This window comes from Arabidopsis thaliana, chromosome 4 (genome assembly GCF_000001735.4).
Source record: "Arabidopsis thaliana chromosome 4, partial sequence".
Classification (NCBI taxonomy): Eukaryota; Viridiplantae; Streptophyta; class Magnoliopsida; order Brassicales; family Brassicaceae; genus Arabidopsis; species Arabidopsis thaliana.
Window position 1 is genome coordinate 8,213,767 of NC_003075.7, and position 11,446 is coordinate 8,225,212.

Sequence of the window (11,446 nt, forward strand, 5' to 3'; positions counted from 1 at the left end):
CTCTTGTAGGCCTGTATCGTTGTCTCCTTCCGTACCAAAATATTCGAGTTTGAGCTTGTGGTATTTGTCCTGGTTTATACCTTTGGATGAGAGAGACCCTAAGTTTTCATGAGTCATGCAATTCAGTGTATTGTTCTGATATATACTTCACATCAGAGAGGTTTCTCGATCGGTTTCACTCCATATAGTATACCACACACATTAGGAGGACTGTATGAAAATTTAAAGGTTACCATATTTTATGGAATCGAAGAAAAAACGTATACTGAAAAAGAAACATAGGATTTCACTAATAGCATGAGAAAGCAAACACACGGCAAGAGCAAGGTTAATTAATTAGGAGCTAGTAGTGAGGAATTGGAGGAGGCCAGTAAGGGAAGTCCAAGTTTCTTATTGAAACTTCGTCTTCTGTGTAGAAGGTAGTGCAAATTTTGGTGGTGAGATCGTAAACACCAAAGTTATCGCCAACTTTAGTTTTAGTGTTTACTTTATCAAAAAAAAATTCTTTCTCATATTATCTTGTTTTTTTAAAAAACTATCATTTGTGATTATATTGTCATTTTTTTTTCTCAAATCTTTCTTTTGCATTTGGCTTAGAATTTTTTTTGACCCCCATGATTAACTATTCTGCCTCCGCCACTGAGTTTAAAGACTCGGCTGATTATCAGATGTGCCATTGCTGAAACCCTAAATTTTTTGTGTGTTTCGTGTCCCGAATCTGTATGTTAGACTTAATACTGAGAATATACGTGCTCACCAAGTACAAGATAACAATGAACATACAATATTTAGAGAATATTTAGAATTTATCACACAAGGCACATAAATTGCTCTTTATCATCGAAAAAATAAATAAATCCGATTCTTGTTTTATTTTTCAGGAAGTAAAAATAACGGATTTTGTTGTTGTTCAATATTTGTTCCGAAATAAAATCTATTGTCATATGTTATATTGTTTTATTCATAAAATCTAAAATCATTCCTAAAATCACGGCATACTTATTAACAGTGGCAAAGCTAGAACTTTCTGTTATGGGGTCTAAAATATATTTTTTTAATATAAAATCATACATTAAAAAAAAATATTTTTATTTTTGTGTTTTGTAAAAATTAAAATAATATTAGGTTAATATTTTTTTATTTAAGGTAAATTATGGGTCTAAACTTTTAGTAAAAATACAACTTTCAAATATTTGTACTATTTTTTCTTTCATATTGCAACAATAATTTTGTACTGGGGTCAAAATTTATCCTAAGTTGGGGTCATTAAAATTATTGCTAATGACAGATAATGAATTTTTGAAAATTTATGAGGGTCAACTGACCTCCTTGTCAAACCTCTGCATCGGCCACTGCTTATTATCCGGGCATACTTATTTTTTTTGGTTATAGTAAGTGATGTTAAATATTTCTGTCAAAAATAAAATAATATATATATGTATTTGTCAATTGTAAATAACCAATGTTAAGATTAATATCAGTTTTAATAAATGATTTAAATGATTTGTATCATTTACAATAATAGCTATAATAATTGTTGTATCATATTACAATATATGTTTTCATAAAGAATTGTGTTATTTTCAACAATCAATAATTATAAATAAAATAATATAAAATCTTAAATTTCATAGAAGAAAACACGATTACATGGTTCAAACGTCAAAAACAAACCCCAAAACCATAATTTTATGTACATCAATCTCTACCAAGCCTTGAATCTCATGCTGAAAGCCCTTTGGATCTTTTTCATCAACATGAATCACACAGAGACGATAGGCCTATAATCTTGCTCACGATGCCGCTCAACTCCTTTACGATAGATCTAGGCCTAAAAATATGCTTCAATTGTACTTTAAGCGTTTAACTTTCTCACGATCTCTCTACAGCACCTTGACAATGAAGACAAGAGCTATAGAAAATGGAACCATTGTGACCTTAGCCTGAAGATTCTACACTACGTCACTACCGTTGGCATTTTTTTTTTTTTTTTTTCGATGCCTTCTCCGATCATCTTAATCAGGGGAGAGACCGAGAGACCGAGAGAACCGAGAACTGGCGACTTGGACTTCTTCACTGGTTACACGAATGTAGACATATACGATTTGGTTCGGTTTAACGTCGGCTCCAATTTCGTTCAACGAAATAAAAAAAAAGAACCTCCTTTTCGGGTTTTTGTTTTGTTTGCTATATTTCCATTTTTTTTGGGATTTACTCTTTGCTTTTAATGTACTGTAGTATAACACGATTACATTAAAGAACATATTGAGATCTATCTTTATAGATCTAAGTTGGAAAACAAAGAATTCACAAACACTAGATTACAAAACACTTGTTTTTTAGTTTTTTCCTAATCAAATTAAAAGTTAAAACCACTGCTTTTGGTTATAGGCTTTCAATAATCTTTCTCTTGCACCCGTATGCAGTGGCAAATTCGGAAAAGACAAAAGAAAAAAAAAATCTAAGAATAACATATTGAAAGAGGCACATAGGATTTCAATGATAGCATGGGAAAGCAAATACACGTGCAAGAGCCATGTTAATTAAGTAGGAACTAGTAGATAGGGGTTGGCGGAGGCCAGTAAGGGAAACTAACGTTCTTTAGTGGCCTTACACTAGTGTAAAAGGTAGAGCAAGTTTCGGTGGTGAGATCATAAACACCAAAGTTATTGCCAACAAAATAGATGCAGTTAGGCTCGAGTCCACACGACGTACTAGCCGGGATGCAGAAAGCCTCACTATGTCCAAGAAAAATGCAAAGATCTCCAATGTGTTCTGTGTAGATCATAGTCTTCTTCTTTTCGTCAGAAGCCTCATTTGCTCTAAACACCATGAACTTTTTTGTTACGTGCATGGGTGTATTGTCGCAAAGGTCCTCCACGTCCTCCACGAACCTGCAAAGACATGATAGAACCAATACGATTCTCAAGCCAAAAAACCACCAACGAAATGAAGATATATTGTAAATATGTTATGAGAGATGTCTAGTTAATTAGATACTATACCACTTGACGAGGAAAAGTTGGCCGGTGGGTGACTCCACAAGGTGATCTGTCTTGGAACATGAACTCACTCCCGCCAACTGCTTAAACACCGACTCTGGAAGATTTTCATAATCCAAGTCGATGAAGCTGGGTTGCCCATTCTCCTGCCTAGAGTTGAAATGATCATCACCCTCCTTAGAGTTGAGATCCAAGTAGCACAAGTAGTTGCCTCCGTAACTTGGAATGTAGAACCTTTGATCTCTCTTGGAGAACATGAGGCTAGATAAAGGGTTTATACACTGAGACATGAATTTCATGTTGATCCATTTAGAGCTGCCAAAAGGCCTGCAAAGACTAACCCGAGATCCCGATAATTTGACACCCACTACCCAATCTTTATCTTGAACAGGTATAGAGGACATGGCTAGGTTATGGATTTTGGTACCGGTGGGTACAGAAGGTAAATGAATGGTCAAGTTTTCTAGTTTGGGATTGGAGGTCTCATAAGTGATCACAGGTTGATGGTCGCTGCTTCTGTACGAAAGATAGAATTTTAATCCATCACGTAAAAATCCGACAGTCATCGCCTCAATGACCTCCTTCTCGAGTTTCTTGTCCTTAATAGTGACTTTTGTTGCCTTTCCCTTTGAAGAATCGTCGTCGTATACTATTACGCGACCATCCGAAGAAGAATTTTGGATGTTAGTGATGTATTCAATCAATAAAAACGGGTAGGCTGGTTCAGACGACAAGAGTTGAGTCACTTTAGTCTCGTCATCCGAATCCCACCCGCTTGTGTGAGAAGTTGTAGATGAGAACATACGAACAACATTTTTGTGTCTCTGCCATATATATGTTCAAGTAGTCAGAGACGATATCAATAACAAGAAGAAGTTAAAGAAAAATGAATTTATTACTTAGAAGCTTAAGAGGAAGTTTTTGCAGACAGAGGGTTTAAAGACTCGGCTGATTATAAGCTGTGCCATTGTTGAACTTCTTTAAGTGTTTTCGTCTCTTGTATAATCTGTGTCATTATTGTACTTAATACTAATAAGAATATCCTTGCTCAGCAAGTACAAGACATAAATGAGAATATTTAGAAATTCCATAAATAGCTCGTTAAAATCTTATTATAATTTTTGTTTTTTTCTGTGGAATTTGTTGTTCAATATTTGTTCCCAAAAATTGTTTTATTCATAAAATCTAAAATCATTTCCTAAAATCAATGCATACAAATTACTCTATATTCTACCCTTTTTTTTTTAATTTTTCGATATGTTTTTAATTGAAACAGAAAACTTTTCATGCAACCACGTTCGATTTTTTTTTTTTTTCTTTAGCTTAATGGGCTTATGGGCTTCTACGTTCTAGAAATTTCCTACTACACAAAATATCTTTCGTTTTATCCAAATTCCAAAACAGTAATAAGATTATAAGAACAATAAATATCTTATCCAGTAACTAACGAACGTATATCCCAATTATTGTGAACATCACCACCGTCAGATCACGCCCTTATCATTCATGACCGTCAGATCCTCATATTTTACATCACACGTGGCCGTGACTCTTTACCGGATAACCGGATTGTCTCTTCTTTAAAACCGTGCCCAAGCGACTCGTGAGTGAGACTCGCTCTAAGACCCAGTTTGACTCGTTGATCAACGAAAGGTAACGACAAAACTCTGATTTCCGATTTCATTACTATGAATCGATTCGAATTTCTGAGTTTCTGACTTTGTTTCAGTGTGAGTTTGAGGTGAAAGATGACGGCGACGATAGATCGGAGGTTATCAACGCTGAATCCAAACGCGCCGGTGTTTGATCCGGTGGAATTTCGTGAGGTGGAGGATTTTTCACCGAAATGGTGGGATCTAGTAACGACTTCGAAATGGTTCCGTGACTTTTGGCTCAGTGCTAACTCTGAGAATGAGTTCCTCGGCGGCGACGATTTCTCAGTTATGGAAGAAGAGTTCGAGGAGATGATCGCATCGTCTGATGGTGGATCCATGGCTGATACAGTTACAGGTAACGATTTGTTTACTGTTTTGAAATTAGTTGAGATTTAGGGATTCGAAACATTCAGATCTGAGGATTTTTGTGTGTTTTAATGGCAGAAGCAGATGTGGCTAGTTATTTGAAGATGCTTTTGAACATAGCGGAGTCTACGAAAGAGAAGATTTATAGATCGAAGGTTTCGTCTTGTTCACCAAAGTATAATCAGAAGAAGTACATGAATCCGAACTTTAATTGTCGCCGGAATCATCATATCTATCAGCCACGGTGAAGCTTCTAGAAGGAACAAAGCTCTTCTTCTTCTTCTTTCGAGATGATAATCAGAGTCGTGTCTGTGTTTATGGCTGAATCTGATCTTTTCTGCTTTCTTGTTTTTTGTAATTCTGTGAATATTCCTACTTTCTATAATAACATCACTTTATGTTATGAGCATAACCAAATTGAAATCGAACCAGGTCGAATCGAAATGTTTGGGTCGGTTTAAAATGGGATTGTATCATTTGTCTTTGGAAACCAAATCTAACAACAATATTGAAACCGGTATTAAACACAAACCAAACCGAAAATGGGTATTAAACACAAACCAACCCGAATATGGTTAGAGTTGAGCTAAAACTTTACCATGCGCATATGAAGATAATGATGTCATAAAAGTTGGAATCCAATTTATTTTGGATAACCTTTAATTTGGTTGATCAAACAATAATTTTTTTTATATTAATTACTATGTTATGTAAATCATTCAAAGGAGCACTTGATTATAATTTTGAAACAACTCCTTTGTTTTGTCCTCATTCAAAGAAAAAAGGGATTAACAATTGGTGATATTAGCGTTTTACGAAAAGAAAAAAAAACATGTTAAGAGCAAATGTTGTCGTCTCTTTGGTTATATTTGCAGCTCTCATGCAATGTGTGGCAGTGTGGGTATGTTTTCTTTTACTCTTTAGTACTAATACTATATTGTTATATTGTTTTCTGAAATTTTGTAAATTTAACAATCATTTTTTTGGGGGTTAAAAGTAGGATCCGAAAAGATGAATGGAAAAGAAAACATTACGCCATGGATATACAGTATGAAGCAGCCGGTGTCGTGTAATAGAGAACATTCGGAAATTGGAATATGTCTTTCAGGTATTGATGATGATATTCAAAACGATGGAAAATGCTGGAAATTTTGCTTGATGGTTGCGAAAAGCGGAGGTTATAATGCAGACAAATAATCATCCCAGAAATTATACAAGTCTAAAATATAACGCATGAGACAAAAGGATTATTTTGTTGTCTAAATAACAGTGCAAATTTCATGTTTCTTCCCTTCTTTTCTGTATCAAATTTTTGAAAAATCTATAACAAGAATGGATCGCATTTTTACCACCTAAACAAAAAAAAATCGAAAATTTCATAAAAATATAATAATCAAAATATACCACCTAAACGTTTGTATGTTTAAGTCTCTCTTTTTTTTTTTTTTTTTGGGAACTGATGGTTAAATGGTAGGTCTATACCAATTCCAACACATGCCAAATTAATTCGAAAATCAAACAAAAACCAAACCGATCTAAGTTTTGGTTTAGAGTTCAAACAAGAATATTACGACAACGGAATACTGTATGTTTGATATATTTCACAAAGAGATACAGAGCATTGTTTATATTGTACAAGTAGTAGGCGTGAGCCTCAAGATTATGCAATAAGTATAATTTCCTAAACTAGTGAATTGGAATATTGAGGAATGAATGAGCATCTAATCATATCTCTCTAGCTCGACAGAATAAACCAAATACGTTTATCTAAATAAGTCATGTATATCTTGTAATAATGTAGTCAAGGTTGGAATCCAATCTTTTTGGAAACATGTTTTTAATTTGGTTGACTAAATATATTGTATTCCTTACTAATTTATTATGTAAGATAATGTTAATTCGAAGGATCCCTTGAATATAGTTACAATTCTTACTATAAATACGAAACAACTCCTCCTTCATTCTCATTGCAATACAAAAATATCAAAAGTTCTTAATATTTTAATTAACAAAGAAAAAAGAGAGAATGGTTAGAACAAATGTTGTCTCTTTTGTTTTATTTGCTGCTATAGTGCTATGTATAGGTATATTTTTTTTAGTACTAAAGCTTTAACCTTTTTCATGAAGTTTTCATGTTGGGAAATTAATTTACATGATATTTTTTCTATTGAATGTAGGATCCATTCAAATAGATGGACAAAAACACACCGCACCGTGGATACCTGAAGACAATTCGATATGTTGTAAAGAACATCCGAGTGTTGGAAGATGTCTTCCAAACATCGATGATAGTGCTGAGAAGGGTGGGAAATGCTGGAAGTTTTGTATTGAAGGGTGTGAAACAGGAGGTTTTTGCAAACTTTTTGGACATAAACATATATGTCATTGCAATTGTTCCGGTTAATATGCATCATGCAAAATTAATAAGGCTCCTACGTACGATACAAGGAAAAATTTGTTTGAAAATATAATTAATAAAGGTTCAACTACATTGTTCAAAAATGAATAACAGATTGCATAAATTTTATATCTCTTCTCTTCTTCTCACTTCTCAATATCAACTTAAAAAATAAAAATCAATAATCACATTTTGAAACATTTATACAAATATAAATGAATAACTCGTATGTATGTATATATATACTTAAATTTCTGCATATGTATAGTATTGTTCCAATTAGTGTTTAAAGACACCTGGATTATTCTTTATATAAAATTTACGAATTTGGTAATTTATATCTATTATGTATGTAGTACTCCGTTTTTTTTTGTTAACCGCACATTAGTTATAAAAAAACTCCATTGGAGATTTCTTTTCTACATATGTACAACATGGTATTTTTTCTACATATGTACAAAGCTTCAATTTAAATTGAGACGGTATAATCAGATAATTATTCCAATATGTAACATGTTAACTCAAGAATACATATTTTACTATAAGAACAGTTCCATTGGTAGTATCTTATTAAGGTTTTTAACCCTCTGGAGATGTTCTAAAGTTTCAAAAGATTAATTAATAATAATTTTTTCAAAATTAAAAAAAAGAGGGAAGGGGTCATTATTTACCATTTATAACTTGATCACTAGCCATTAGGATATTGCTATTGCATGATCAACATTTATTTAGTTGCAAATAGTGATTAATTTTAAAATTGACTAAATCATCTATTGATGACAGAACATGGGTCACAATCATGTAGTTGCAGATTGCAATCGACGTGGGTCACAATCTTTGCAGTTTTATCCCAAAACAAAAATAAGACACTCTTTAATCTTCAAGTTAAGACACTTAAATGTCGTAGACTGTTACATTTACTGATCAATCGATTATTTCAGAGAACAAGAAATGGAATATACTGATATGATTAGGATTCTGTGATTGGAAGGAATGTCCAGCTCAACCATCACAAGTAACGATCTAATCGATCCTAAAACAACGTTTAATGCTTTATAAACTACCAAGAAAAATACAACAATACACGAGATTAAGAAATGTTATAATGTAATTGATAACTAATGACATCAGAATAAAATGGTGCGTCCAAGATTGTCGTTGTTTGGACGCCTTTTCTTCAAAAAGTCAATGGAACGAAACTCCAGACGTGCATGGTGCAACAAAACAATGTCACTAACCTAATAAATAAAACAAGTTTATCGATCAAATTAATTATCTGCGTAAAACCAAACCAAAACATTTGTTTCTCTGTTGTTTGTCTCAAACTCAAATGGTTGACCGTCCTACCGATGTGGTCGTAGAAGTCGGTTCTTCCGGCAGAACTATTTTCCGACCGGACGAGACTCCGACTCCAGAACCTCGGAGACCAACACAATTGCCGCCAGTTCCTGCACCGGAGAAAAAACTGACCCTTTTTGCCTTAAGACTCGCTGTTCTTGAGAAGGTTTTTGAGATTCCAACATTCTAGTTCATTATTTAGGAGTCCTTTTCTTGAGTTTTAAATTGTGTTCTTAAATCTTAATCACAGATTGCTTCAGGGTTGGGATCTTTAGGTTTCGTGTGGGCCACGGTTGTTCTTCTTGGTGGATTCGCTGGAAGTTTAGAGATAACAGATTTCTGGTTTGTTACTGTGATTCTTGTTATTGAAGGAGCTAGGCTTTTCAGTAGAAGCCACGAGCTTGAACTGCAGCATCAGTCTAAGTACACAATCTCTGGAATCAACATCTTCCGGTTCCTTGTCAAACAAATTAACCAAATATTTCACCAGGTGGCTCACATTGCCGGAGACGACAATAGACCATCGGTTCGAGAAACGAGAACCGTACAAAGGAATTCGGGACACATCACGCGGACAAGGACATGGAAAAGCTCAGATGTTCCTATGTTGCCTTACACAGGATGGGTTTTTGTTTCAAGAAACGTGAGTAGAATCTTCTATTGGCTCCAGATTGCTTCTGCTTTCGCCAGCATTTTTATCTCCACGATCCAACTCATCAAACAAGACTATGGAGGCAACGACTTGAAACCCAAAAGCACCAATCTTCACGCAGCTTTGACTCTCTTCTACTCTCTAGCCCTAGCCGAGGCTCTTCTGTTCCTTGTTGAGAAAGCTTACTGGGAATATATGATTAGTGTTATCCACATTCTTGAGAAAGTGAATGAAGAATGCGGTCTTGAGAGATTTGGTACGGGATCGGTGAGAAGATTCTTCTATGATGCCTACTCAAGATGCCTCAACGGGAGCATCTTCGACGGATTGAAGATGGATATGGTGATCTTTGCCATGGAGCTCTTGGTAGCGAATTCTCTTGATGAGCAGCTCATTGGAGCAGAGATTCTTTCGATATTCTCAACCCACGACGACTATTCGGTTGATACTTTGCAGAAGATTGGGACAAATCTTGCAATCATAGAAAGGTTAGTGGAGATGTTGAATTGGAGAGACAAAAATCAAGAAGATGTGAGAATGTCAGCTGCAGAGATTCTCTCAAGATTAGCTAGTAAGAAGCAGAACTCTCTGAGAGTTGCGGGGATCCCGGGAGCGATTGAGTCGATATCTTCTCTTTTAGAGAGCACGAGAGATTCAGGTGAAGCCACTGATGAGATTGGAGAACAGAGTATAAACCATTCAAATTTATGGACATTGAACAATCTTGGACTGCTGATTCTGAAAAGGCTAGCTCGAGATCATGAGAACTGTGGAAAAATTGGGAAAACAAAAGGGTTACTTTCAAAGATCATTGACTTCACTTATGCTGAGAAGAATTTGTTGGAAAATCCAAATGTTGCTGTTGCAGAGCCTTATAAGATCTTGGCTGTGAAACGGTCTTTGAAGCTGTTAAAGAAGCTGGTGAGCACGACAGGCACAACAGGGAAGAACTTGAGGATGACTATCTCTGGGATTGTCTTCACAGTGAGCAACATTAGGGAAACATTACATCATGGAAAGAGTCAGCCTCATTTGCAGAAGCTTGGTGCAGAGATTTTGACTTTCCTTGCGTTTGAAGAAGGTGCAACCGAGAAAATCGGAGGCACGGGCGGGGTTTTGAAAGGGCTTCTCTGCATATTCTTGAACAATGAGATTCCAAAGGACAAAAGTGGTGTGAGAGTCTCTGCTGGTGAATCTGTTGCTATGCTAGCTCAAGGAAGTAAAAGCAATTGCCAAAAGATATTGAGAGCAAATGTTCTTAAGGGACTCGTTGAAGCGTTGGACAACCCGTTGATTCGGTTGAATGCAGCGAGGATCTTGCGTAATCTCTGTGCATATACAGCTCCTGGTCAGTTCAATGAACAGATGAAGGAAGTTATTAAATCTGCAGGAGCAACAGTAAGTCCTTTCATATGTTCTTGATTCATACGAAATTGATAAGAATCATGAATCACTAGTTATCTTCTCCATGCAGGTTCTTAAGGCAATAAAGTCTGAAGAGAGGAAACCTCAAGAAGTTATGGTGGGATTAGCACCACATATTCTCAAGTTAATGAATACTCCCGAAGAATTGAGAGGGATGTTCGAGGAAGCCGGAGTAACCGAGGAAGAACTAGCCAAGGCATTAATCAATATCCTCAAGAGATATGAACAGCCAGTTCCAAAGGTTCCAAGAATCAGGAGGTTTGCAATAGAGCTAACCATTGCGATGATGAAAGCTAACGTTGAGACTGTCAAGACCTTCCAAAACCTTGAGATGAAGAATGAATTAGAGACCGTCTTTGAGACCGCGGCTGAGCTTGAGAACTTTGATATATTTTCTGGCACGGTCGGTTTGGCACGCCATGGTTCAACTATCAATGAACTCATTGAAGAAGCAATGCTGTTGTTGAGGTAGACAAAAGTTCTCATATGTAACAATTTTAAAGACATTGACTGTCTCAACCCCAAATTGTATTGAACTAATTGTCTTTGCTCAACAAGTTTATCAAATGGACTATTTTCTCTTCTTCTTCTTCCACAGTATTTTCTCTGC

The 11,446-nt window shown here is 35.4% G+C and overlaps 5 protein-coding genes and 1 long non-coding RNA gene across 7 annotated transcripts; 4 read left to right on the top strand and 2 right to left on the bottom strand.

Moving 5' to 3' along the window:
- Nucleotides 1-300: 300 nt before the first annotated feature.
- Nucleotides 301-553, bottom strand: AT4G06185. Its single transcript, NR_141976.1, has one exon. It is a non-coding gene; the product is annotated as an other RNA (long non-coding RNA).
- A 2,001-nt stretch (nucleotides 554-2,554) lies between these two features.
- Nucleotides 2,555-3,805, bottom strand: AT4G14260 (hypothetical protein (DUF295); the record flags this gene model as incomplete). The annotated part of the gene is made up of 2 exons (NM_117503.1): nucleotides 2,555-2,894; nucleotides 3,006-3,805. 2 exons carry the CDS (start codon nucleotides 3,803-3,805, stop codon nucleotides 2,555-2,557), a joined length of 1,140 nt encoding a protein of 379 aa, NP_567424.1.
- Nucleotides 3,806-4,316: 511 nt separating this feature from the next.
- AT4G14270 (polyadenylate-binding protein interacting protein) lies at nucleotides 4,317-5,556 on the top strand. Of its 2 annotated transcripts, NM_117504.3 has the most exons (3): nucleotides 4,317-4,655; nucleotides 4,732-5,012; nucleotides 5,102-5,541. In NM_117504.3, the coding sequence occupies exons 2-3, from the start codon at nucleotides 4,751-4,753 to the stop codon at nucleotides 5,269-5,271; spliced, it is 432 nt and encodes a 143-aa protein (NP_567425.1). In that variant the 5' UTR covers nucleotides 4,317-4,655; nucleotides 4,732-4,750; the 3' UTR covers nucleotides 5,272-5,541. The 2 variants fall into 2 exon arrangements, with proteins under 2 accessions (NP_567425.1, NP_001319936.1); NM_001340912.1 differs by having other exon boundaries at nucleotides 4,495-5,012; nucleotides 5,102-5,556.
- Nucleotides 5,557-5,855: 299 nt separating this feature from the next.
- Nucleotides 5,856-6,220, top strand: AT4G14272 (Defensin-like (DEFL) family protein; the record flags this gene model as incomplete). The annotated part of the gene is made up of 2 exons (NM_001036558.6): nucleotides 5,856-5,912; nucleotides 6,035-6,220. 2 exons carry the CDS (start codon nucleotides 5,856-5,858, stop codon nucleotides 6,218-6,220), a joined length of 243 nt encoding a protein of 80 aa, NP_001031635.5.
- Nucleotides 6,221-6,989: 769 nt separating this feature from the next.
- On the top strand, nucleotides 6,990-7,511 carry AT4G14276 (Defensin-like (DEFL) family protein). The gene is made up of 2 exons (NM_001036559.3): nucleotides 6,990-7,107; nucleotides 7,201-7,511. Exons 1-2 carry the CDS (start codon nucleotides 7,050-7,052, stop codon nucleotides 7,425-7,427), a joined length of 285 nt encoding a protein of 94 aa, NP_001031636.2. The 5' UTR covers nucleotides 6,990-7,049; the 3' UTR covers nucleotides 7,428-7,511.
- Nucleotides 7,512-8,700: 1,189 nt separating this feature from the next.
- On the top strand, nucleotides 8,701-11,419 carry AT4G14280 (ARM repeat superfamily protein). Its single transcript, NM_117505.4, has 3 exons — nucleotides 8,701-8,925; nucleotides 9,010-10,809; nucleotides 10,886-11,419. The coding sequence occupies exons 1-3, from the start codon at nucleotides 8,752-8,754 to the stop codon at nucleotides 11,306-11,308; spliced, it is 2,397 nt and encodes a 798-aa protein (NP_193164.2). The 5' UTR covers nucleotides 8,701-8,751; the 3' UTR covers nucleotides 11,309-11,419.
- Nucleotides 11,420-11,446: the final 27 nt, after the last annotated feature.

Coding starts and splice junctions, on each gene's coding strand:
- AT4G14270 (NM_117504.3), top strand. CDS start 4,751: ATGACGGCGACGATAGATCGGAGGTTATCAACGCTGAATCCAAACGCG. Junction 5,013..5,101: donor CATGGCTGATACAGTTACAG/GTAACGATTTGT, acceptor TTTTAATGGCAG/AAGCAGATGTGGCTAGTTAT.
- AT4G14276 (NM_001036559.3), top strand. CDS start 7,050: ATGGTTAGAACAAATGTTGTCTCTTTTGTTTTATTTGCTGCTATAGTG. Junction 7,108..7,200: donor TGCTATAGTGCTATGTATAG/GTATATTTTTTT, acceptor TATTGAATGTAG/GATCCATTCAAATAGATGGA.
- AT4G14280 (NM_117505.4), top strand. CDS start 8,752: ATGGTTGACCGTCCTACCGATGTGGTCGTAGAAGTCGGTTCTTCCGGC. Junction 8,926..9,009: donor GACTCGCTGTTCTTGAGAAG/GTTTTTGAGATT, acceptor TCTTAATCACAG/ATTGCTTCAGGGTTGGGATC. Junction 10,810..10,885: donor TTAAATCTGCAGGAGCAACA/GTAAGTCCTTTC, acceptor TTCTCCATGCAG/GTTCTTAAGGCAATAAAGTC.